A 25,177-nucleotide genomic window follows, 5' to 3' on the forward strand; every position below is an offset into this window, starting at 1 on the left:
TGGCGGGGCCCGAGCTGGCGAGCGGTGCCCGGGGCGGTGCTGCCGCCACGGGACGGTCCCTCCAGGCCCGGTGCCGGTCCCGCTCGGTCCCTCCTGGCCCGGTCCCGGTCCCGGTCCCGGTCCCGGTCCCGGTCCTTCAGCGGGTCCCGCCCTGCTCCCCCTCACGGCGGCGCGCCCTGGGCGCTCTCACCTCCCGGGCGCTTGGGGGCGCTGTCCCCAACAAGAGCGACCGGCGCCGCTCGGCCCCGCGTGCGCCCCGCCGGAAGCGGAAGCGGCGGCGCCTCGTGGTTCCGGCGGAGGCGCTCGGAGCCGCCGCGGCCCGGCCCTGTTCCCGTCCCTGTTCCTGTTCCCGTTCCCGCTTCAGCTCCTTCCCAGCCCCGGCCCCGCCCAGTTCCCGTTCTCGCCCCAAGCTTGGTCCTGTTCCGGCTTCCTTCCCGGAGGCAGCTCCGTTCCCATTCCCGTTCTCAGCCCCCTTCTTAGTCCCGTTCCCGGCTCCATTCCCGCTCCTATTCCCGGCCCCTCTCGCATTCCCGTTCCTGCCATGGCGGTCCGCGCCAGCTTCGAGAACAACAACGAGCTGGGCTGCTTCGCCAAGCTCACCAACGCCTATTGCCTCGTGGCCATCGGCGGCTCCGAGAACTTCTACAGGTGAGGCGGGCCCGGCCCGGGCGGGCCCGGCCCGGCCCGGCCCTGCCCGCGGCCCCGCGCGGCCCTGACGCGGCGCTTTCTCCTTGCAGCGTGTTCGAGGGGGAGCTCTTCGGGACCATCCCGGTGGTTCACGCCTCCATCGCCGGCTGCCGCATCATCGGCAGGATGTGTGTGGGTACGTGAGCCGGGGGGAGCCTCGGGGGTGACGGGGAGGGGTCGCGGTTCGGTCGGAGCCGCAGCGGGGCTGAGCCGTGCCGGGGAGCCTGTGGGGCAGCGCCCCTCGCCCTCGAGGGTTGTTTGAATACCTCGAGTGTGTGAGCAGAGGGAAGGATGATCTCAAAGGTCTTTTCCAACCTGGCTGGTTCTGTGAAGGACGGAGGGAAACAGAGACTCGCCCGGAGCCGGAGTGGGGGAGTGTTGGCTCTCGGGGCCAGGTAAGCTCGGCTGCTCCTCGGTGCCCAGGGAGGGGGAGGCATTACCGAATGTGAGAGTCAGGGAAAAGCCTTTCACGTGTCTGTGCCTGGTGAGACCTATTAGGTCTGATCAGGTTCTTGCTTGTTCTTTAACCATTCAGTCGTGCTGCCACAATCACACAAACAGTAGCCCTGGGCCTTTTGTAGGGCAAGTGGCATCTGCACGGAGAGTTCCTTGTTAAATGTCTCACTGAGAGCCTCGGGGCTCCTTTTGTCCTGTTGGGAGAGAGAAGGGGGTAAAGATGTGCCATTCACCCACACTCTGTGCTTCAGCCTGGATTTTCATTTCCTGAGGTGCTGGTTATTTTCACATCTCCTGGGCTGAATTCTGGGCTTGGAAGAAATGCACAGAGCACGAGCAGCTCAAGCCATGTCTGAACAGCAGGGCAGTGCTAACACACCCTGTGGGAACATTATTTTCATTCTGTCCTGTTTCCTTTTGTCCTGTTAGGGAACAGGCACGGGCTGCTGGTGCCGAGCAGCACGACAGACCAGGAGCTGCAGCACATCCGGAACAGCCTCCCTGACTCCGTGCGCATCCAGCGCGTGGAGGAGCGGCTCTCGGCCCTGGGCAACGTCACCACCTGCAACGACTACGTGGCTCTGGTGCACCCGGACCTGGACAGGGTACAGGGCTCTGGGACGCTCCCACATGCAGAGCGGGGCTGGGAAATGCTGCCCAGGCTGAGGCTGGAGTGGTGGATGTGCTTTGGACAAGGGAGGGAGTGGGTGGTGGGGGGTGGAGTCCTGTGTAGGGCAGGGCAAGGGGGAACAGCTCCCCACTGACTGAGGGCAGGGCTAGATGGGAGAGTGGGAAGAAATTCTTCCCTAACAGGGTAGTGAGGTTCTGGCACAGGGTGCCCAGAGAAGCTCCAAGCCCCATCCGTGGAAGTGCCCAAGGCCAGGTTGGAACAGGGCTTGGAGCAACCTGGTGTGGTGGAAGGTGTCCCTGCCCATGGCAGGGGGTGGAATAAGATGAGTTTTAAGGTCGCTCCAACCCAAAGCGTTCTGTGAATCAATGATCTTTGGGTGCATAAAATTGGATGAGGTAGAGTGTGCATGGGTCTAATCAGGAGCATAAGGAGGAGTGCAGCGAGGAACACAGGAGGAGTTACAAGCTACAGCTGAGTGAGCCAGAGCATGTCATAGCTGAAAGAGACCATGAATGTGCATCATTACAGGGGTCTGAAAGAAAAATAGAAGGTTCTTGTATGAGGGTTTAAAATAAGGGCAGAGGAGACAATGTCACTCCCATTTTATGTGTGAGAACAGGTACCTTTATAGCACTGAGAGAGATGTGTTGTGTGGCTGCAGGTCCTGACAGTGTTTGCTTCCAGATTGTGCTAAAGGTGATGAAGGAATGGGACTTAGTGGCAGGAGTGCAAAAAGAAAAATAAGGGGATGGGAGAAGGCTTTGTACTATATGTTTTAAAAAAGTGTAAAAAGTAATGTAAGATGGCCAAAGAGAGAGAAATCAAAGTAATTCACAGTGAAATCAAGAGAGGAAAAGAGTTGTTAGAGTTATGAGGAGCATAAGACCATTTTGTCCCAGTGGTTTGGGAGCAAAGAGGACTGGTTTGCTGAGAATTGATACAAGTGATGTACTGCCAACAGAGAGAGGGGATTTGGGCACTTTCCAGCAAAGGCAGGAGGTTGTGTTTACAATGACACAGGAAGCTGGGAAGACGTGGAGTGTGGAGCTTGGCTGTGTGTGTTATTGTGGCTGGGTTGCACTGGGCTGTGCAGTGTGGGAGGCTGCCAGCTGAGGGCTGGGTGCAGGAATAGCTTGACTTCCCACTCCACAACTCCATTTGGCTGAAGGCTTTATCCTCCTTCCATTTGCAGGAGACAGAAGAGATCCTGGCAGATGTGCTGAAGGTGGAGGTGTTCAGACAAACAGTAGCAGACCAGGTGCTGGTTGGAAGTTACTGTGTGTTCAGTAACCAGGGAGGAATCGTGCACCCCAAGACTTCGATCGATGACCAGGATGAGCTCTCTTCTTTGCTGCAGGTCCCACTCGTGGTAAGGCCTTTGTGGAGTGTTTGCTCCTCCCGTTCCCTCCCAGCTCAGGGGATGCAATGTTTCTCCAGCTCAGGGGCTCCCAGATACAGTTTTTCTGTGAAGTGATTTTGGGTGGGAGGTGAGGAGAAGACTTGAACCAAGTCTTCCATACAGTTTCTTGTCCTTCCTGAGTCTGAATAAGCTGCTCAGTACTTTTAGCTGCCCTCTGAAACGTTGCTCTGCTGGGATCATGCACATTGTGCAGATACAGAATGTGGGGCTGTTTGTGGTTTGGCTGAAGCCAGTTGTAGCATCCCATGAACTCTCTCCCTTTGGTCAATCCCCAAGCCCTCAACCCTGGAAACATCATTAACTACTTACCATAGAGTTAGGCCTCCCAAAGGGAAAAACAGACTCCCCCACGGACTTGGTGTCACAGCTTCCTCTGGTTTCTCCTTCCCCTGTCACTGGCTGGGCACCCTGGTGGCCACCCCCCTTCCCCTGGGGGCCAGGCCCCTCTGCCCAGCCCTTGGCTTGGCCCCCCACCCCTTCCCCTCTATAAGCTGACTGCTCCACGTGGTTCATCCTCTTTTCCCGAGGTTTACCCTTCAGCTACTGTGTTACCCTGCTGGAATAAAACCTTGCAAAAGAGCCTTTCTTGCCACTATCACTGTGCCAGTTGTGGTGAGTGTTGAGTGGAGGTTTGGCTGCATTGCCTGAATGTTCACTCAGCTTGCCTTTCGACAGGAAAGGCTTGTTGGGGACAAAAATAGGCAGCAGCACCTGCCATTCTAACACCTGCATTTTTAGCCAGTGTTTAAAAAGATTAAGTAAGAAACTCCTTTGCCTGCTCAGTTGGATGTGTGAATGCTGTTATCCTTCCCGCTCCTTGGATTCTCTGTCACTGAATGCCACACTAGTTTCTCGCCAGAAAGTAAAGGCTGTTCATTAATCATTTTGTCTGACACCTTCAGAACTTTGCTGGTGGCAGAGTTGCTCTCTTCAGCAGTGTGAGCTGAGCCCCCCAACAAAGAGCTGTGCCAGGACAGTGTGAGGAGGAGCCATGTAGGAGCTGTGCCAGGGCAGTGTGAGGAGGAGCTGTGCCAGGGCAGTGTGGCAGTGTGAGGAGGAGCTGTGCCAGGGCAGTGTGAGGAGGAGCTGTGCCAGGGCAGTGTGAGGAGCTGTGCCAGGGCAGTGTGGCAGTGTGAGGAGCTGTGCCAGGGCAGTGTGGCAGTGAGGAGGAGCTGTGCCAGGCAGTGTGAGGAGGAGCTGTGCCAGGGCAGTGTGAGGAGCTGTGCCAGGGCAGTGTGAGGAGCTGTGCCAGGCAGTGTGAGGAGCTGTGCCAGGGCAGTGTGGCAGTGTGAGGAGCTGTGCCAGGGCAGTGTGGCAGTGTGAGGAGGAGCTGTGCCAGGGCAGTGTGGCAGTGTGAGGAGCTGTGCCAGGGCAGTGTGAGGAGCTGTGCCAGGCAGTGTGAGGAGGAGCTGTGCCAGCCCCGTCTCACGGCTGCTGTGTCCGGCAGGCGGGCACGGTGAACCGCGGCAGCGAGGTGATCGCCGCGGGGATGGTGGTCAACGACTGGTGCGCCTTCTGCGGGCTGGACACCACCAGCACCGAGCTCTCCGTCATCGAGAGCATCTTCAGGCTCAACGAGGCTCAGCCCAGCACTATCGCCACCAACATGAGGGATTCCCTCATTGACAGGTAGGAGGATCCACCTTTGGGCAGAGTCGTGGGCAGAACAGGCAAGATTTTGTTATAAAAGCAGCTGGTTTCACAGTTGATCTGTCTGCTTTAATTATCATTTTTTCACTTCTACTCCCCTTTTGTTGGTTACTGGCAGCAATTACTCATTGGGTTATGAAATGTGCTGTTGTAATGAGAATCCTTTTTGTGAGAACTAACATCTGTTTCAGCCAGCAGATTTTCTTTCCTAACTGTTCAGTGCTCAGCTATGGCATGAATGGGTTTTTTTGAAACAAATCTTGTTTTAAAAGTTAAAATACCAGTGACTTTGCTTGTCATCTTGGCTTTTGATCACTGTAGTTATTCAACTGTTATTTCAAATGCTAGCTGTAACCATTTCTGGAGCTAAAAAGACTGTGGAACTTGTCAGCTGCTGCTGCCATAAACCTCTTACATTTAAAACTGCTAACTTGAATTTTTTTTAAGCCTTTTTGCTAAAGGCTTTGTTCAAGTTACTTTTTAATGTGAGGCAGGTGTTGTTTTCCATCTGGAGTGATAATGGTATGGGACCTTCCCCATTCATTAATGTATGTAAATATTTTTCATAAGCAAATGTTTTTACATTTAGGCAGAAACATAGATGAATGTCCTGTGGGAACTGATTTTGGGCCCTGAGTTACAACCCTGAGCACCAGTGATGTGGTGCTGAAAGTGTGTTCCTGAACTTCCTGAGCATTGTAACTTGGTTGCTGAGTTCTCAGCCACAATCTGGGAATTGTTTATGGCATAATGAGTTCCTTCAGTGGAAAACCCTTTAAATTATTCTTTGCCCTGTTACACTTTGGGTACAAAGTCTTGATGTCTGTGAGCATATCAGAGCTGTAATTAAACCTGCTCTGAGCTGTAGATCATTACCTGGGCCAGGCTGAATGTGCATTTTGCCTTTGCCAGCCTGAGAGGTCTGATCCTGTGGCTGGCTCTTAGCAACCAAAACATCTTGCTTCCCTCTTATCATAGGTCCTTTCCTAGGAAGGGAAATTTCTTCTGGGGCTTTGTAGTGGGAAGGTGAGAACTGACTGAAGCTGGTATTTTGAAATACCTTCTGCATTCTGGCACAACTAAACCTTCTTTCTGTTTTGTCTTTTAGCCTGACATGAGCAGTGTTGGTTCCTACTACCCAGAAAGCTCCTAAGGAGTGAAGTGTTGAGCTGCACTTTGGATCACAGACATCCAGAACTTCTGATGATGTTTCTGCAGGCCTGGCCCAAAGGAGAGGCTACAAAACCAAATTTTTGTCATCTTTTGTAAACTGTTACCACAAAAACTGACAAATAACATGCATAAGATACAAATAAGGAATGCTCTCTATCCCTTTGCTCAGTTCTTCAGCTCTGCTTTCTGGTTCTGTGATGCCAACTGAGCCTCTCAAATTACCCCACAATATTTACTCTTGTGGCTCTTGGATGTTGATCACTAGAGATTATTTTGCCTTAAGTCTTGCACCAGTGTCCTGCTGCACAGAGTTTGTTTTGGCACTACATGTGCTGTCCTCTCTTTCCACACTCCTGCTTGAGTGGTGTTTCTGCTCTAGGTACATGTAAGACTCCTTTGTATGTCCAGCACCAAAATACAGTAGTTTACTTGCCACAAAATAATTCAAAAATCATCACCTGCTCTTTTGCCCTGACTTGCAGCTGTTCCCATGGGATGGTGATTCTGAAGTGATCAGCTTGGATAAAAACTGGAGTTTTTCAGTGTCAATCCAAGGGCTTTTAACAATAACAGTGTGGGAGTCCCTGGACCTCCAGGGTCAGTGTTTGACCTGGTGTCACCTGTGCTGCTTCTGAGGCACCTGCAGGAGAGGGCCCAAAAGGCACACTTGCCAGTGGGCTTCATTTGTCCTGCAGGAGTTCACCTCCTACAATGGGAAACTCTTAGGAATCAGCAAATCCCAATAGATTTGGACCACCTTATCTGGAGTTACCTTGGAGACAAAGGTTAAATAGCATGGTTCTGAGCAGTCAGTCAGTCAAGGGCTACAGTTTTGGGAGCTTCCTCATGAAGAGCTCTGCCTGTGTCAGATGAAAGTAACTGTAGGTGCTACTTTCAGGCAGAAGATTGTAATTTCTTTCTACACAGCTGTTAGTCAGGATATCTCATTTCAGTTGCTTTCCTGCTTGTCCATTAAGGGTGCACTGAAGGCATAGAAATGCCTCCATTTCCCATCCTGAGGGGAAGAGGAAGCTCTCACTTGTCTCCACACTGGAGCAAGCTGCCTTGCTCTCAGCTGAGTTCTCTCTCTCTGTATGGGCAGAGCTCTTTTCAGCCCAGGTGCTTTGGGCTTTGTAGGAAATTGAGTAAATTTCCATTTTTGTTTTACTGTCGGATGTTCAGGAAAGACTTTGTAAGATTTGGCTGATAAAAGGTTACCCCTTAAACTTCAAAATAAAGATTGCCATGATCATCTGTGATCAGATAGCAGCCCTTTAATATGCACCACCTGTCTTGGCCCTGACTCCAGGTCTCCTCTCAGCCTGCCTCAGTATTTAGAGTGAGAAGCTGCTTCTCTTGGGCCATCTCACAGGGCTCAGCTCTTGGGTGGAACAAATGTGATACCTGTTTTAAATGTGGCTCTGTGGGTATCCTGAGCTAGTGAGATGGAGCTGTGTACAAGGAAAACACACTATAATAAAGAGTGGGTTTAGAAACATAGATCATGAGAGAGGATGAATGTGGTGTTTCAATGGCAAATTGTGTCCCATGAGACCTGTGCAGCTCTTTAAAGAGTCCACAGGGATAGGGAGAAGGTCCCTTGTTCTGTTGTATTTTCAAAAAGCATTTGGGGACCTTGGGTCAGTGATCCCAAGGAATGAGGGAAGTCCTCTTGCCTGGTTTAGGAAAGGCAGTGGATTAGGGCAGGGGATTTTGGCCATACTGACTTACTCAGACTAGCGAGGATAAGGACTGGATAGAAAGGGAAACTGCAGCTGAGTGTGAAGTGAAGCACGTTGTGGTTAAGAATCCAAATTTCACCCAGTAGTGGTGAACTCTGAGCAGTGCAAGAGCACACTCCTGACTGAAGCTCCACATTGGAACAGACATGCTCTAGGTTCAGTAATGGTCAAGAAAGCAAACAATGTCTGGAGTTAATGAGGAAAACAAAACCCAAAGAGCCCAAAGCAGCATTAGCTGGAAATCCATGATGCATCTTTATCCTAAGCTCTGTGTGTAGATGAGATGCAAGTGTTGCACAGTGGTTGCCAAGTGTTTCTGCAAATAGATATTCTGGAGTAATGCTCATCTACATTAAATTTTGGGTCTCAAACTCCAAAAGAGGCTGGGGAAAGAATGGATGGAATTCTCATGCTGCTGCCCATTGCTTGCCCTGAGATTGCTCTGCAGTGCCAGAGCTGGCAGGAGCGGGGTGCTGAGGAGGAGGCTGAGTGCAGCACTGAGTCACAGCAAGGGTGACATGAGAGCCCAGGTGAAGGGCTCCAGAATGGCAGGATTCCAGGTGACAGCACAAGCACAGCGCAGCCCCTGACTGCCCCTTTTCCATGTGCTTTCATCTCCAAGGCAGCAGAGCATGTGTGCTCATGATGCCAACAGGTGTTAAGGAATAGTCAATAAAATCAAATTGTATGTTCAATAGTCAATCAAATCAAATGTTCCCAGAGCTGGGTTCCTATGGGTTCTTGGGATTCTTAAATATTGAGCTACAAAGGTGTGAGTTACATAGCATGACTAAAGCCACCTGGTACCTTTGCCATCAGGCAAAGGCAACGTGTGACTTCAGGTGCTGGGAAGGGTTGCAGGAATGATCAGAGGAACTAAAGGAGTGCTGGACAAATAGGTGATGCTATGAGAAGGGCTGGAATCTAGCCTTGGGGTGAATGTGACAGGAGGGAGAAATGAAAGTCTCATAACTGGGTTCAGTGGGAAGGTCTTGAACTGTGTAGCTGTGTGTGCTTTAATGGCCAAAAACTTGTTAGAGGATGTTAGAGGAGTGTGGCTGGCAGCTTGTCCAGGGTGTTCCAAGGTCCCTGGGCTGTCCAAATCCCCATGCTGCAGAGCAGGATCACAGGAACACAAAACAGCCTTTTGCTTGTTAGAGTCGAATTAGCAGTGCTGATCCCTGCTCCCGTGTGGGAACAATGTGTCCTGCATTTCTGGACAGGAGCTGGAATGCAGCCCCTGCCCACAGAGAGCTTTGGCCAGGCTGATGGGCAGTGAGCCCAGTGCTCCTGTAGGATCCCAGCAAAGAGCTCAGGGGTGGGAACTGTCCCTTACACAAAAAACTTGGATCTGTGCCCAGATCCAAGTTACCCCAGGACTGCCCATGGGCTGATCTTAGCAAAACAGAGGTGATAATGAATGGGATTGTGCTGGAGGAAAGCTGCCTCCCCTCCTGCAGCCCCCCGTGGCTGCAGAGGGCTGTTCTCACCTCCTGGAAACTCCCATATGTAACACCTGCCCCAGGAGGGGGCACAGGGCAGGTAGAAAAGGCCCTGGGGTATTTCTGTGGCTTTGGAGGAGCAGCTGAGGCTGGGTTTTGGCAGCCCAGGGCAGCAGCTCACCTTGCTGCAGCCACCCCAGGCACAGGGCACTGCGCTGCCCGATCAGCTCCTTCCTTGGGCAGCCCAAAACCCTAACTGGGGTGAGGGGGAGAAAATACAAACAAACCCAGACACTGCACTCCGTTGTAAATTTTTTTTTTTTAATAATTTTTTTTTAATGATGGCTGTTGGAAGTTGCTCAAAGGTTTGGGCTGTCGCAGTCCCGGCGAGATGGCAGCGTACAGATGAGACCGAGGTGCCAGGTGGCCGTGGTGTGTCCCACCACACCTCTGGTGCACAGAGCAACGCGGAGTAGCGTGGGGCTGTCTGATCAGGAGCTCTGGTTTCCTTTGGTCCTTCGCACTCCTTCACTCACCATGAGACGTTAGCACGTTTTGTCACTACAGTTCAAAGTTTTGCATCTACGAGCTTCTCACTTACTTTGTAATATGTTGGTAATAGTTTATGTTTAAACACAATAAACAGCTTGGCTATGGAAATCAGTTATGAAGGACAAAATACAGTTTGAGACCACATATTAATGCAGTCCTAGTGGGCTTCACCAGACGAATCTAAGTGTCTATCCTGCTTCACCAGAGCAATATTTGAGCACTAATCAGCAATCCAAATGCTAACGATCTCTCTGCTGCTTTGTTCCTCATTGTAATTAGGAATAGTTTTAGCATGTTTGTTGTCCTTGGGGGTTTTTTTCAGAGCTGACATTACAAATCTGTAATTTTCTATACTAAGTGGACATTCTGTGCATTGCACTTCATTGCACTCAATAAAATTCAGTTATAGGCAGGGGGTTTAGGTTAATCACCTGTTCCCCATGGTGAGCGGGCAAAGCAATTCCTGTGCTGACATGGATGGCACTTCTGTACAGTGCTGGGCTTCACCATTACACTGCACTGCAAAAGGCTCTTCCACTCTTATTCAACATGGTAAAAATATCAGCATCAACATGAAAATCAAAAGTTTGTGGCTAGGGCACAATGTCCTGAACCATTCACAACTGTAAGAGGGACAAGCAGAAGCTACTGTTGTAGGAAGAGATCTGTGGAAAGTCACTAGCTGAAAGTTAAGGTATTTTTCTTGCCTTTACCTGATTTTTATGGCTCTGTCAAACATGGTAAACTCATTCTACTGTGTGGCATGCTTCCTTTGGTCCTTGCCAAATATTTGCCTGTGAAGAAGTGGGCAAAACAAACCCCCAAATTCTGAAGGCATACAATATTTGTAACATCTACAGGGGTTAGATTTAGTTTTATAAACAGGCCTAATTCTTACCGAACCTTGATTATTTCACCAAAATATAATGACGACCTCACTCCAAACAAACATTTCCATTCTTCTGAAACCCAACATACAAATTCCACAATCTAGTTACACATGCCACGGAACAACAACTCATCTTTTCCCAGCGTCTGAACGGGCAGAGTGCAGTCTGTCTATACCCATTCCCCATATTTTGGTAACCATTGGTTCCTGGGTTCTTGCTGGCGGGAGCTTAAACCAACTTACATGACATTTAAATATTTCTTTCATGAGTGGCTCCCAAAACAAAAACCATGATTGGTTTGGTTGTTTTTTAAGACCCAATTACTTTGTCTTCAGATTGTCCCAGTCTAGGGCTTGATGTTGCCAGGTGTCTGGTTTGGTGCTTCTTGAGCTTCTGCTCCGCACTCCGGTACCTCTTTGAGTGCTTGGTGGTTCCTCGTGCACTGTGCTGAGTGGCAGCATTGATTAGTTATGAATGTACAAAACATCTGACCAGCAGGTATTGGAAAATCGTATCCAGGTAGATCCCTGGATTTTTTAATAAACTAAGAAGATTTTTTAGAATGATTCAGCATCAGAATGTCTTCTGCTTATGACACTGAAATTGTTCTTGTTCATAGATTTCATGATCTTAATTCGTTTATGAGACAGCTATTAAAAAAATGGTTCTGTTCAGAGGTGGTTTAGCTACACTGGAGAATGCTGGGTTTAACAGGGAGCACTGGTGCAGGGAACTGAAGGAAGTTTCCCAGATCAGTTGAAACCTGTCTCGAAGACTCTGGTGCTGGCAGAGCGAGCCGGTGGATGGCACCGCGGCTGGCAGGTGACCAAAGCAGTACAAAGGAAAGAGGCTCCACACTGCAAGGCTGCCTGCCTGTATTTTTTCCAGTTTTCCTGCTTATTTCCATCCCAGGGTGTCCAAAACTTGTAGGTCACTGAAGTAGTTTTGTTTGGTAGGCTTTTCAATGCATTTTTTTCCACTTTTTTGTGTGTGTCCATAGTCCTCATCAGCTCAATGAGTTGAAATGTGCAGCAGGCTGTGTCATACCCATTCCTGGACAGGTCTTTTGTAGTACACAACATTTTGCTGCACCTCTTTGTTTTTAAACTGGAAGATTGTGTATACCAGGACAAGGATACACAGAGACAGGATGCAGGGGATCACCACTGCGATGGCATTGACAGTGCTGGGCATGTCATTTATTGTCACCATGATATCCACGTCGTCGTGCGGGAGGCGCCGGTCCTTGCTCCGCTCAACTTCCTTCTGGTTACAGCCCATCCAGTCCTTGAGGATCGACCTGGGGTAGCCTGGCTCCACACTCAGCCTCTGGTTATCGAACTTCCAGTACTCCTTCCCTTTGTAAAAGTAGGTGTAAACTAGGAGACAAAACAGAGAGTATTTCTCACTATTTCCCATTGGTGAGCTGTGCTTGTGGGAGGACATTAGGAGAGCCTGAAGATGGACACTACCTAAGTCAATAAAACACATTTATCCACAACATTCCCAAGCTATTGGAAAGTGAAAGTGGTTTTGGAGGTGGGATTTAAAGGAGAAGCTGTAACCCTGGCCAGCATGTTCAACATTGCCTATGGAACACCATTCCCCTTGGCCAAGACAAGCCGGGAATTAAAAAAGAAAACCTACTATCTTTAAAGGAAGGGTTCTGCAGTGAGGTATTTTTTAACTAAGGCATTTGTAAATATGTGCTCATCATTGCTAAGTGATTAATATCTTCTGCAGGGTGCCAGCATGTGCCTGGGTATGACAGTGTTTGGAAGAACATCCTGTTTCTGTTCATTCAGCCTGAGGGAGCAAATGCTGAGTAAGATGAATCCTTTTGCCACAGAATCCCAAAGATTTGGCCTGTGTTAAGGAGCAGTGTTGTTCTGCTGCTAATAAAAGGGTGATGCTTTATGGTACATGTTGTTTGAAGCACCTCCCTCTCCCCTGATGACCCATTTTCTAATGACTCTCAAGTTATTAGAAAAAAAAGTGAACAGGAGAAGGGAGCTGTGCTGAAAGTGTTGGTCTCCTGCACTGTTCCCCAACTTAGCTGACTCTCACTGCCATCCCTCCAGCCTGGCCCAGCCCCACAGCCCTCCTCTCACACCACAGCTCCAAATTTGAACACAGCCTCAATGGCACAAACCCCTTCTGTTGGCTCTTTCCCTTACTGGAGGAGGAAATCTTCAAATCAGAGAAAGAAATGTGTTGGAAGGAGCCTCTGGAGCTCCAAGCCCCTACTCAGAGCATAACTTCAAGGCTAACTACTGACATCAGACAGGCTGGAGCCTTTAGCAGAGAGCCAGAGCTCACTACAGGTAGATTAGGAGGAAATGTAAGTTCCAGCACCCCCAGAACCCTTCCAGGGCCCAGGAAAAGTTGTGTAGAGTCTGTTGTGGCAGAAAAAGTCCCATTCCCACAGAGCTGGATTGTCACAATGTGGTTTAGCAGCTGAGGAGGTGTGTGGGTTGGGATGAGGGTCAGGAAGAATCTCAGACTGCCGCTGCTCACAAAGCCCACGTGACCCCAGGGCTTCTGAGACTTGATTCCTGGATCAGATACACTCAAAACACTCCACATCCAACCACCCAGCTCCCAGCACAGACCAGCTCTTCCCGATCTAACAGGTGCAATGTCTGCAGACACATACAGCCTTCCTTGCTGATGAAAGCCCCCTGAGGAGCCTGAGGGATTCCTCTCCACACGGTGATGGGCTTGGGGTAGCCTGGGTCCGTTGCTCTCTTGTCCTCGTTGTACCTCCAGTACCTGTCCCCTTTGAAGAAGTAGGTTTTGCCCACGGGCTCCCAGCGCAGCGCGGTGTCGATGCCCTCCCGGGGCAGGCAGCTCCCCAGCTCCACCAGGCTGTGAGGGTAGCCTGGCTCTGCCGTCACCTCCTTAAAAACCCAGTACTTATCTCCTAGAGGTGAGTGGGGACACAACAACAAACACATTGGCCTGTTAGGAGTCAGATTGATATGAACCTAAACCAACCAGCGGACTGCAGCATCTTGAGGGCTTCCAGGCTTAACTGCAATCTGTGAAAAAGCTGCTCCTCCGCTTCATTTTGAATCTGAAACCTCATTTCAACTGCTGCTTCTCAGCTCTTGTTTTGGGAGAGCTCTTGAACAGCTCTTTCTCATTTACCTTCTCATGCCAGTCATGATTTCAGACTTGTCTCATCCCCTGTCTGCCATCCTTTGCTCAGGCTGAGCTGTTGATCAGCCCAAGCTTTTCACACATTTCTGTTGCCTTTCCCTGAGCCTCTCAAGTTTTAGCACAGTTTAGAAAGGTGAGGTACTGGAGCTGCAGACACAAATGCAGAAGCCCAGGTACTGTGGTTTTGTACCAGCCATGCTTTCCAGCCACCCTTCCTTGCTCACCACTTGCTCTCAAGTTACAGGATCCTGTTCAGGCACTGCCACCATACAAGGAGCTAAAGTGGGCCCCAGCACAAGGTTGGTCATTTTGTCTCTTTAGGAGACAATTGTCCAGAAATGAGGTTTGGGAGTGCCCTGCACCTGGAGAGGGCTCAATGCCCTGGCAAAAGGTGTTCAAGGAGATAAGCAGAGCACTGGCACTTGCTGGGAAATAGGAGCTGTTTCTTGTCACATGAAAGCCAACTTCCCCTAATTGATATTAACTCTATACAGAGATGGTCCTGGCAAGGCCAGCCCACACTGAACTGTATTTTAAGGATCAGCGGCTGCTTGAAGTGCCCCCTCGGAAAAGGGCAAGGGTGCAGCGTATCTGTTTTCCCCATTTTCATGCCACAGAAGCAGCCTGAGCTGAGGCAGGAGTGTCTGGCTCGTGCTGAACTGTACTGTACCTTTGAAGAAAACGAATTTGCCATCAGAGCGCTCATAGGCAGCGTCGATCTTGGCAGGGAGGCCCTTCCAGAACTGCTCAATCTGCATGGGGTACCCCTCCTGCACGCGGTTGTTGCGCAGACGCCAGAACCAGCGATCCTGAGGAAACCAGAAGCCTCTTGAGACTGAGCACTCTTGTCCTGCAGTCAGACTTGGCTGGGTCCAGCATCCAGCACTGCTAATCCTTGCCTAGGCCCCACAACCATTACAGATACAATTCCTGCTTCAGGTGACAGCTCCAACCCAGCCCAACACTGTCTCCAGTGTGGGAAGTGCTGTGGGGGGAAGATGGCAGGACAAAGGGGGAGATGTTGATTGATGGGGCTGTGAAAAAGGGTGGAAAGAAGGAGAGGGGAAAGGAGCAGGGGGGAGCGAGTCCACAGCTGTAAGCATTGTGACCTCTCCAAGTCTTGTCACTGAGGTGCCATGCTTGTCCTGGTTCAGCTGAAGCTTAGCTCCTGGAGCCCAGGAGAGCCAGACAGCCTGAACATCACCTGGTGACTGTGTGAAACACACAAGGTTTAAAGGCACAAAGGAGGTATGAAATATCCCTTTAGATATTCTATCATTACTTAAAGCTGCAGGGGATGCTCAGGGATGAGCATGAGCAGGACAGAAGCTTTGACACTTCTCCAAGATACCATCCCAACCTTCAACTAGTTTCATTTCAGGAATCTTCTGCAACTGATGTGGTTTGTCCATTTAATAACCTTCAATATGTCCCTTTCCACACTTCACACCCATTGGGCAGAAATAAAACTGCTGGTATTTTGGGAATGGGATCATGGATGTCCATATTCTGTTGGTACTCTAATGGGTTATTGAGCAAGGGCTGTAGTTTACAAGAAAGGTTGACTCCAACTCCCCAGGTAGGCTGAGTGCTCCCGGAGTCTCCGTTCCATGGAGGTCACCTCTGAGACAATGAGGCCTGCTCCCAGAGAAGCTGTGGCTGCCCCATCCCTGGAAGTGTTTCAGGCCAGCTTGGACAGGGCTTGGTCTGGTGTCCCTGTCCATGGCAGGGGGTGGGACAAGGTGATCTTTAATGTCCCTCCCAACCCAACCCACTCTAATGGTTACCCGTGGTACTGGTATTGCTTCCTGGCTTTACAGGGGGCTCCTCTCAGGCTTGGTGGCATCTGAATTCTCTGCCAATGCACCCAGTTCACATTTTGGAGCACAGGATGCCTGGGCATTCTGTAAATCCCATCAGGCATTGTTTCCAAATATTACAGAACCAATCTGCTCACACTTCCTTCCAATATTTCTCAGTCATCACCCTCAGAGGAACAGAGCTATTTTCACAGACATTTCAAATCTCACTACCAAATACTTCTGTAACCTTTTCCAGCAATAAAATGAAGACTCAGGGGTGAGTGGGAATTCTCAGTACCTTGAAAACAAACATTTCTCCTCTAAAGAGAGCCACAGTGTTAAAGTTGCCATCACAGATGTTTGGTTTGGAGCCAGGGAGGGCTGGCCTGTCACCCAGGGGAGGACTGGGGGGTCGTGGCTGCCTCTCGTGTTTTCTTTCTGAAGTGGAGTGAATTCTGCGAACAGGAAGAGTTGGTAAAGGCCTGGTTGGCTCCAGGGGCTCTATAGGAGGACCTAGAAGTGAAAAGGAATATATTTAGCAAAGTGGACAAGCTTGTTTTTTCTGTAAGCTTTAAAAGGCTCCAGGCTAGATGGACAGCACTGCCAGGGATTTATGTACTCCTGATGCAGAGCTCATTCCCTAGAAATGGGGAGCAGAACAAGATGCACCCACATGTGAAAACTATCCCAAAACACACAAGTGATAAGAACTGAAGAAGAGCCAGAATGTTTTTGTAGGTCTTCCCAAGGAGGCTGGAGCTAAAAGGAAGAAAGAGCCACACCAGTCATGTTCCCAACTGAAATGAAAGGTGGTAACCCTTGAATAGAACTGTTTAGTAGACCATAAAAAAAGGCAACAAAAAACCCTAGAAACCAAAGCAAAACTAGGAAAAAAAAAAGAGGGTGTGAAAACCAATGCTACATTGTAGGGAGAACTGCAGGGAACACTTCATTATACAGCAGTGACCAACCTGTGCTGTCCCTGGCGAGCAGCTGTGACAAGGGACCTCACCCCACTCAACTGACAACCTCCAGCACAGCTCTCCCTTTCCATCCTTCCCAAACTCAGCTCTGGGATCTGACAAGGCCAGACAAATAAAAATACAAGTGAGATAGACTGGAGCAGAGGTCTTAAACAGCCTCTTGCCATAGGATGTTTTCATGAACTGTTAGTGGTAAATCTGGATCAAATCTCACTCAGAGAGTCACGATTCTTGTTGCTTCCCAGAGAAGGCCATGAGTTAAGATGGCAATAAACAGAAGGCCACCAGAGGAAGGGATTTGAGTGGGCTTGAGATGTGAAGATGGTTTATTTGCAAGGATCATGGTTTCAATTTCACTTTGACCCTGTAGGATAAACCCCCACCTGTGGGGGCTGGTGTCATGGGTGCTGTTTCAGTGTCACAGACTGGGGCCAAGGTGCTGCACCCCAGCTGGAGGTGAACACTGGCCCTGGACAAGGCTCATCCTCACAGCCTGGAAGAGTCACAGCACCTGCAACCCAGGGCACCAAGGTAAAGGTTTTACTTAGCCCTAAAATGCCACTGAAGAACTGGCATGGCAGAAGCAGTTGTACACACCGTGGTCAGGATGATGCCAAGCAGCAAAGATTCAGATAAACCAGGGATTTGCTTTAAGGAAAACGTTTGCTAGCTCAGTGGAGAGAGATCTCAAGTCAGGTCCAACAAGGGAAGCTGGCCCTGTATGTACTCACTGCTGGCCATGGCCAAACCAGCCCTGGCAAGGCTTCCCACACATACTTCAGGTGGTCTGCAACCTGCTTGGATGTAGACTTTGCCATTTCACTTCAAATATTCCTCTTACTGTCCTTCTCTGCTTGCCACGGATGTTTCCTTGCTACATTTCACTCATTTTTGTTTTCATAACCTAGGCCTTCTAATTTATTCTGATTGAAGAATTGTCTCTCTAGACTGCCTTTTCATTTTTAGCTGCTGCCTCCACTTAGTCCCCGAGTGTGGCTTAGGGTGGGAGGTGATCCTGCAGCTGTGCACATGCGAAGAGCAGAGGAGTACACTGAAAACATGGAAATCCTCAGATCCAAGTGCTACTCAGGCAGAATTTGGTGTACAGCTATGGGGATGGGAAGCAGAAGCACAGCCTGTCCATTGTAGAGAAGGTGCTCCCTCATAAGGGAGGCACTGCAGAGTCCAACCTGGCACAAAAGCAGAATGAGCAGACCCCATCCATTGGGAAAGGCCACTGGTCATTCCTGTTTCCAGACTCCATCACAGTAACCTGCCTCCAAAACAGCTCAAGGCTGGATGGAACAGGTTCACCTGAGTGTGTGAACAAAGAGCCACTTAAGATGGGCTGGCACTGTGGTAATTAATGCAGAGACTGATCACATCCACCAGCCTGAGCAGGCAGCAGAGCACACAAACCACATCCTCTGCCACCACACTTCTGAGCAGCTTTAAAGAATCAAATAGAGGAGAAGTATCTAATTAGAAAAATCTGAGAGTGGTTATTGCATGGGACTGCAAATGGGCCTGAACACAGTCACCTAGTTATCATGTGTGATCCCAGCACCAGAGCCAAGTCCATCCCTGGGACTGATCCTGCAGCCACTTCCCCAAGGGAAGCAGGTAAGAAATCTCCTGGAGCTGGAAACCTCCGTTCTGGAGGGAAGCAGCTTGCTGGGACTCTACAGACACTGTGTGGAGAAGAAGAGTTTCTTCCTCTCTATCAGAAGCAAGGCAAAGAATGTCAGAAAGCTTTTGGGTCACAGCAGATCACCTTTAGAGTGTGACTTCCACCACTGGCACTTAGCCTCCTCCCTTCATGCTTCCTCTGTTGCAGCCCATCTGAATACCAAGGTGACCTGTGAAGATAACACAGAGAGAGGAGGCATTTAGGAGCCACTGTGTCGATAGTTGAGGACAAAATATAATTGTACTGTCCTCCTGGCTATTGACAGAGTGTTCCCTCAACTGCACAGCACCTGCCTGGAGGCTCAGCACCTGCCTGGCTCAGCCAGTCCCAGCCAGCAGCTCCCCAAGCCTGCCAGCACAGAGGAGGCTTTGGGTCAGCTCAAGGGAGAGAACCACTTGCAAACAAAGGCCTGTCCTTGTCTTATTAATCTTCACTCTGAGAAGAAAACTATCCTCCAAACTACTGTTATCGTTTGAATAACTCAAGGGAGGTTTTGGTTTGAAAAAGCTGAGCTGCCAGTGTGTTTCTGCAGCTGTCCAGGGACACAGGCAAGGCTCCTCAGCCTTCTTCCAAACAAAGCCTATGATCCAAGGGAGCCAGGGAGAGCAAGAGAAACCACCTGGAGCTGCTCTGCAGGCTCCAGGGCAGTGCAGAGAGGCCCCTGTTCACACTACATGATGTAGCTGCCAACAAGCTACCTCAGGGGCCAGAGATTGTCCACAGAACTCCAAGTGCAGGAAGGACTCCTTGTCACTTGACAAATTCACCCACAGAGCACTTCTGGGTTCAGCCTTCAGGGCTGAAGTGAGTTAAGAGGTGCCAGTTAGCCTGGGACCATGCCACAGTGCAGAACAAGCCCCAGCACCCACAGAACAAGGAGTGGACAGTCAAGGCCCCATGAACATCACTGGGTGGCAGGAAGGGTTTCTCAAGCCCTTCTCACACAGACATTCTCCTCTGAATGATGGCTGGCAGCCAGGTGACAGAGCATTCACCTGGGAGACAATAGTCCAGAGCAGACATCCTTGCTCTAAGCCAAAGGAATGCTTTCCTGGGCTCTGGAACGAGGTGATTCACCTTGCACTTGGGTTCTCTGCTTTGGGTGCCAGAAAACTGGGTCAGAAATTCCCAGGCTTAGACAGGCAAATGATGAGAGCTTAGGGCTCTGCAAGATGCTCCAGTTTCCTTCTGGAAAAGCTTTCAGAAGCCTGACATCTGCTCCACAGAAAAACAGAACATTTTTCTATACTCAGAAGAATCTGTAGGATGAGAAAAGTATTTTCTGCCCAGCCATAACACACACCAGTGTTTTTCCATCAGCTGAGAAACCTCCCAAGAGAGATGGGCTCCCTCTCAGCCTCCCCTTTGGAAGAGTCACCCAGGTGGAGCCCAAGGACAGCACTGGGAACCAGGCAGTTGCTCCCTGTGTTTCAGAGGAGTGGGAACGAAGATCTGGCATTCAGCAGGTGAGGCTCTGTGGATGCACCAGAGGTGGAGTCTGGTGTTTCCTGCTGGGTCCAACAGAGTCTGTGGACAGGAGGAAAGGTGCAAATGAAGTGATGCAACATAGAGATGGTGTCTGGTATCTCTGCAATGTGCCAGAGATGTGGCACCAGGGCGCATCCCTCCAGATTCCTGGCTGCCAAGCATTTTCCTTCTTCTCTCCTCCTACGAGCACAGGACCAGGGGCACAGATCCACAAGTCCCAAATCCTGCAGCTTCTACAGATGAGGTCTTGGATGTTACGCTGTTTCCTCCCCATGTCCAAGAGGACATTTTCAGAGAACATTTCCAGGTCCCACATGACAGCAAAGCTTGTTCTGATGGTCCCACTCACAGTGCAGTGTCACCACATGGAAATTCTCCACCAGGTCTTTCTGCTGTTCCCTCACAAGCCATCTCACACATGGGTGCAGCTCACAAGTGCCCTGGGATGGTCACAAGGGTCTGTAGGTTACAAGAATCTCCATGGCTGCCACTGGAAAAGGGGGGGAGGTGATGGAAGTGCTGCACGGAGGGGGTGAGGCCGGCAGAAGGCCCTGGCTGCTCACGGACACTGTGCCCTGCTGATCTCCTGTTCCTGGATGTCAGAGCTGGTGCTGTCCAGTTCCTCAGCCAGGGCCTGGAGTGGTTTCATGCCCACTCTGGACCTCAGCCCTCAGGGGTGCAGCATGTGCCATGACTGGGATCTCTTCTCCTGAAGATGTGTGAGGCTGAGAGTTCCTCAGTGAGGTTTGGGATGTCCCAGATCTTTGAGGCTGTCTCCAGGGTTAATGGCCAGGTCTACCTTTGAGTGATTAGGAGACCTCCCCTTTGTGACCTCAGGCTCTGACAGGCCCTGGAAGGCTGGCCTGGCCAACCAGCCCTGTGCACATGAGCTTTCCCTGTACCTCAGGTCAAGCCCTCAGACAGGGCCACAGGAGCCACTCCCATGGGAGGCTGCCTCATCACCCACTGCAGACCAGTACAGAGAGCAGGATGTGAAGAATCATGGAATCACAGGATCATTCAGGTTGGAAAAGCCCTCTGAGGTGATCAAGTCCAACCCTTAACCCAGCACTGCCAAGCCCACCACCAAATCATGTCACCAAGTGCCACATCCACACATTTTCTGAATGGGATGTGACTCCACCACTGCCCTGGGCAGCTGTTCCCATGCCTGACTATTGTAAATCAAAGGCGACTCCGACAAAGGGGAGAATGATGCATCTGACTCCATCATCAGAAGGCTAAAGAATTACTTTATTATACTATACTATGTACATTGTATCTAAACTGAATCTGCCCTGCACTCACTCTTGCTCACACCTGCACAGAACTGCACTCATCTCTGATTCTCTGGTGCTGTCCCATGACAGTCCCACACACACACACCTGGCCCTGATAGGCCAAGGGAACAAAACACCCTCACTCTGGGTAAACAATCTCCATATTGCATTCTACTTTAGCACAACACAGGCACAGCAAATGGTAAGAATTGTGTTTTCCTTCTTCTCTGCTTGTCTCACAGCTTCCCTCTGTTCAGAGGGCTTGTGAATACCACACCTGACCACCCTCCTAGTGAAGAAATTCTCCCTAATACCCAGCCTAAAACTCCCCTGACACAACCTGAGGCTGTTTCCTTTTGTCCTGTCAGCTGTTACCTGGGAGAAGCCTGAGCCCCTCCTGTCAGGACAGGGGCCAGGGCTGCAGAGTGACCAGCTCTGTGACACAGCCACAGCTGAGCCGCTCTCCCCTCTCCACCTGCAGCCCCAGCGCCAGCAAAGCTAAGAGGCAGCTCAGCAGGACATCCAGGGGACCTGCAAACTGGTGTCACTTCCAGTTTAACTCCTTCCTGGGCATGTCACTTGTGACACAGGCACATAAATACAGAGGGGGAAACCCTTCTGAAAAACACACATAAAGTAGAGCCCTGCTATTTCCTTGTTTTATCAAGGAATGTGCTGCAGGAAGCAGCTCTCAGGAGATGGGAATGTTGCTGACTGGTGTTACAGCTGGCCTTGCCCTCAGTAACTCAAAATGGAAGTAATGTTTTAAACATTGACCTTATACTTATCCAGCATGAAGCACAAACAAGAGTTCACATCACCTACTGTCTCTGAGAGTGAGTTTTGAAATAAATTCAGCAGAAAATAAATTAAAAATTCAACAAGTCATTATATGACAGATCTGGACATGTTTCTTTTCTAATGGATAAACACACACACAATATAAACCACATTTGAAATGCATCATTCTCAAAAGGCAACAAAATGGACTTCAGCTTTAGTAGAGCCTCTGTTCTTTGTTCTAGCAACTTCAGTGGAATTAAAAATTGGAAGTTTTGATTATAACTATTTTTTAAAAAGGACCCTACAGGCAAGACAGTGGCTCTGTGTTTGACTTTGCAGAGTAGGTTACTAAATAATACATATTGAGCACATGCTGCTGTTGTAGAGAATGTCAAAGCAGCAGGAAAGCAGGAGATTTTGGTTTTTGGAGAGGTTCTCTGGTAGATGGGCTTTTGGTATTCCCAAGGCACAACAAAGCAGAGTGGCACTGTGGAAATAAAATACATTAGTTGAATGTTCCTGCTAAAGCTACAAGAAGGATACTTCAGCAGGCTACAAGAAGGATATTTCTCAATTTTGAAATCAGATGAAGGGTTCTGTTCTTTCACCATTAGTTCCAGGGAGAAACATCACATTTTCCATAATTTGTTTGTGAACCATAAGTGTAAAACCTAATTTTAAACTCAACTTTGTTTTTTGGACTGTAACTCTGTACCAAGGGCTGAAATCTCTACCTGGGGAAGGAAAGCTCCTGCTGCAGAAGCTGCTCCTTCTTCTCCCCACAGGATGAGTTCCCTCTACAACCCCTAACACCACCCCCAGCCCATCCCAGCTCGAGGGCCTCAGAGCCCCATTCTGGGGAGTGCTGGTCCCAGCTCAGCCCCTGCTGATCTTGGTTTGAATCCCAGAAGTGAAGCAGGAAGGCTGTCAGCTCCTTATCTGCTCCCTTTCCAAAAGCATGTCTGAAAACAGAGAAACCAGTCATTTTTTCTTGATTGTACTTCCACTGTCTGCAATAAATTACAGGTTTTTTTCTTTCTGATTAATCAAAGTTCACAGGAACTAAATCAACATTTCAAAATAGAAACAGCATAATGGCATTTTGGCAGCTTTCAAAAATTAACACTTATAGATCTATTACTTAATGAAAGTTTAACACTGACTACCCCAGCACTTTATTTCAAAACCCTCCATAGTCTCTGCTATCCTGAGCACCAGAACATGTAACTACTTTAAACTGTGTTAAAGTATTCATAATTAAACAATACCACGGGACAATTAACATGCAACTTCACCTGGTAATGATCAATAAGAAGATGCAGCAATGAGATGAGATAGTTCCCCTGGGTGTATTTTAAGTCATCTTATTTTAGATGTAGGACCTTTCTTGGATATATGTCTCACAGTGAGGCTGGACTGCTCTCTACAAATGCCTGGTTTTCCCCATTGCTCTCACAAGTCAGAGAAATTAGCCCAGAAAAAGACTTTTCCAGGCATCTGCACTTAAACAATGAATCTCAATCCAGTCACAAGAAACAAACACCAAATTTGACTCAAACAGCTGAGATGCAATTTAGACATCGAAATTCTTGCTATGCTACTTTAGAGTCTCACAGGTCTTGGCACACATTTTATTAGCAGCAATTTCAAATTCACTGGCAGACCATGGGCAGAAACATTGAGTGTCAGGCCTGCCACCAATCTCTGCAGCAAGCCCTGAGAAACACCAGCTTTCCCAGTGACCACCATCTTACAAGTATTTTTTCTCACCTTTAATTCATACCATATCTGCTCTGCTGCTTCTGGGAGCTAATGTTTGACTCCAGCTGCACAGTTACACAGCACAACTGCTCTGTGCTGCATTTATTAGGTAACCTCTCTGTCAAAGTTGTACTTTCCACTAAGAATGAAATCAGGGTTGTTTGATGAAACCTATTTATCACAGGTTGCCACAGACTGGCCATTAGTCTCAGTCACCCCTTGTGGTCCTAAAACCTGGATTTCTCTTTGCTCTCAGAGTCTCCTTCAGCTAATAATTCTGTGAATTCCTGTCCTCACACCCTGGTATCCATGATCCCATCACATGGCACCACATCACATGCAGCCTCTAGGTCTTCTCCCATAATCTCTCTGCCCCTTTTCTATTTCCCTTGAGCCCATTATCTTTGTGGCACATGCTGTACAACATGTTCAGCTGGAGATTAAAAGAAGCAAAGTGTTCCCTAAGCAGATCCAAACTTTCTTTCCCTTACCTGATAAATAATGAGAAAAAAAGAAGAGTAAAAATACTTTTTACCTTTCCTTGATGTTCCAGGCTCTTTGCATTCTTTTCCTGTATTTGCACTGGTTGTTCCTAATGGACAAACTTTGGGTACAGCAAAGCCTCTGCAGTACTCCTTGATTTGGGGACACAGTGAGGGAGGGAGCAGCAGAGGGATCACAGAGGTTTGGTTATCCTGGCTTGTGCAGTCACCTGGCACTTAGTCCTGGATGAAGGGCTTTAAGCAGTTCCCCACTCAGCTCTGGCAGGAAATGCAGCCCCCATCTGCAGCACACGGAGGGGAATTGCAAAGCACTCCCTAGGCTCAAAGCTGGTGTAAGTAAAGAAGTAGGTAGGGTTGCTCACCATAGATTTTCTGAATTCCTTGGAGGTCATCCTGGGGCAGTTTGAAGTTGTGTGTCTCCATGTACTGGTAGAAAGGAGCCATGATAGCACTGGGATCATTGGAGTGCTCCAGCCCCAGCGCATGCCCCAGCTCGTGGACAGCAACCAGGAAAAGATCATTCCCTGTGGGGGGAAGGCACAGCCAGGTCAGCACCACACAGCCATGGCCTCAGCCCATCCCAAGCCCCTCTTGCCCATAAAGCCAGAAGCAAATGCTTTGCTCTCCTACTGCACAGCAGGTCACAGTGGCAGGGTCAGCTCCTGGAGATGGGTTTAGTCCCAAAAGCCTGCACAGCCTTTAGCCATTGTCAAAGAATGGGCCAGAGGCTGCCAGCCCCAGAGCAGGTAAAACAGGCAGTGCCTGGAGTGAAAGGATAGTGACTGTAGACTCCTTTGTAGAGAGTTTACAGAAAATGGCCAACAAAATGGTCACTGACACCACTGGCACCTTATCAGAGTGCTGCCAGGAGAGGTGAGAGCACGGACAGTCTGCTAATCAGTGGTGGGGTGAGTGCTTTGTGCCCCCTCTGGGTCCTCTGGTGCCATTCTCTGACCAGCTCTGGACCAACAAATGGTAGGGGAGGTCTGCAGGCACCTGGCAAGGCAGGAAGAAGGACAGAGAAGACCAGGGTAACACCCACTGTCCCTCATGGGCAGCTCCATCTCCTCCAGCAAGGGCTT

The 25,177-nt window shown here is 49.5% G+C and overlaps 2 protein-coding genes across 3 annotated transcripts in view; one reads left to right on the plus strand and one right to left on the minus strand.

Moving 5' to 3' along the window:
• Positions 1-264: 264 nt before the first annotated feature.
• Positions 265-7,276, plus strand: EIF6 (eukaryotic translation initiation factor 6). Its single transcript, XM_054644596.2, has 6 exons — positions 265-648; positions 738-823; positions 1,573-1,748; positions 2,967-3,143; positions 4,642-4,823; positions 5,953-7,276. The coding sequence occupies exons 1-6, from the start codon at positions 542-544 to the stop codon at positions 5,960-5,962; spliced, it is 738 nt and encodes a 245-aa protein (XP_054500571.1). The 5' UTR covers positions 265-541; the 3' UTR covers positions 5,963-7,276.
• Positions 7,277-9,501: 2,225 nt separating this feature from the next.
• MMP24 (matrix metallopeptidase 24) overlaps positions 9,502-25,177 on the minus strand; it is a 42,678-nt gene continuing 27,002 nt past the window's right edge. For both annotated transcript variants that reach the window (XM_054644566.2, XM_077187469.1), the window contains 5 exons: positions 24,458-24,619; positions 15,906-16,120; positions 14,476-14,614; positions 13,300-13,566; positions 9,502-12,022 (listed from right to left, as the gene is read on the minus strand). In XM_054644566.2, the coding sequence (XP_054500541.1) occupies positions 11,685-12,022; positions 13,300-13,566; positions 14,476-14,614; positions 15,906-16,120; positions 24,458-24,619 (1,121 nt within the window). In that variant the 3' untranslated portion in view covers positions 9,502-11,684. The remainder of the gene's footprint in view (positions 12,023-13,299; positions 13,567-14,475; positions 14,615-15,905; positions 16,121-24,457; positions 24,620-25,177) is intronic.

The sequence above is a fragment of the Agelaius phoeniceus genome, chromosome 17 (assembly GCF_051311805.1).
Source record: "Agelaius phoeniceus isolate bAgePho1 chromosome 17, bAgePho1.hap1, whole genome shotgun sequence".
In the NCBI taxonomy this organism is placed as follows: domain Eukaryota; kingdom Metazoa; phylum Chordata; class Aves; order Passeriformes; family Icteridae; genus Agelaius; species Agelaius phoeniceus.

Excerpts from the sequence above, each read along its gene's own strand:
- EIF6 (XM_054644596.2), top strand. The coding sequence starts at position 542 with ATGGCGGTCCGCGCCAGCTTCGAGAACAACAACGAGCTGGGCTGCTTC. Across the intron at positions 824-1,572 it reads CATCGGCAGGATGTGTGTGG|GGAACAGGCACGGGCTGCTG; the intron begins GTACGTGAGCCG and ends TTGTCCTGTTAG. Across the intron at positions 3,144-4,641 it reads TGCTGCAGGTCCCACTCGTG|GCGGGCACGGTGAACCGCGG; the intron begins GTAAGGCCTTTG and ends TGTGTCCGGCAG.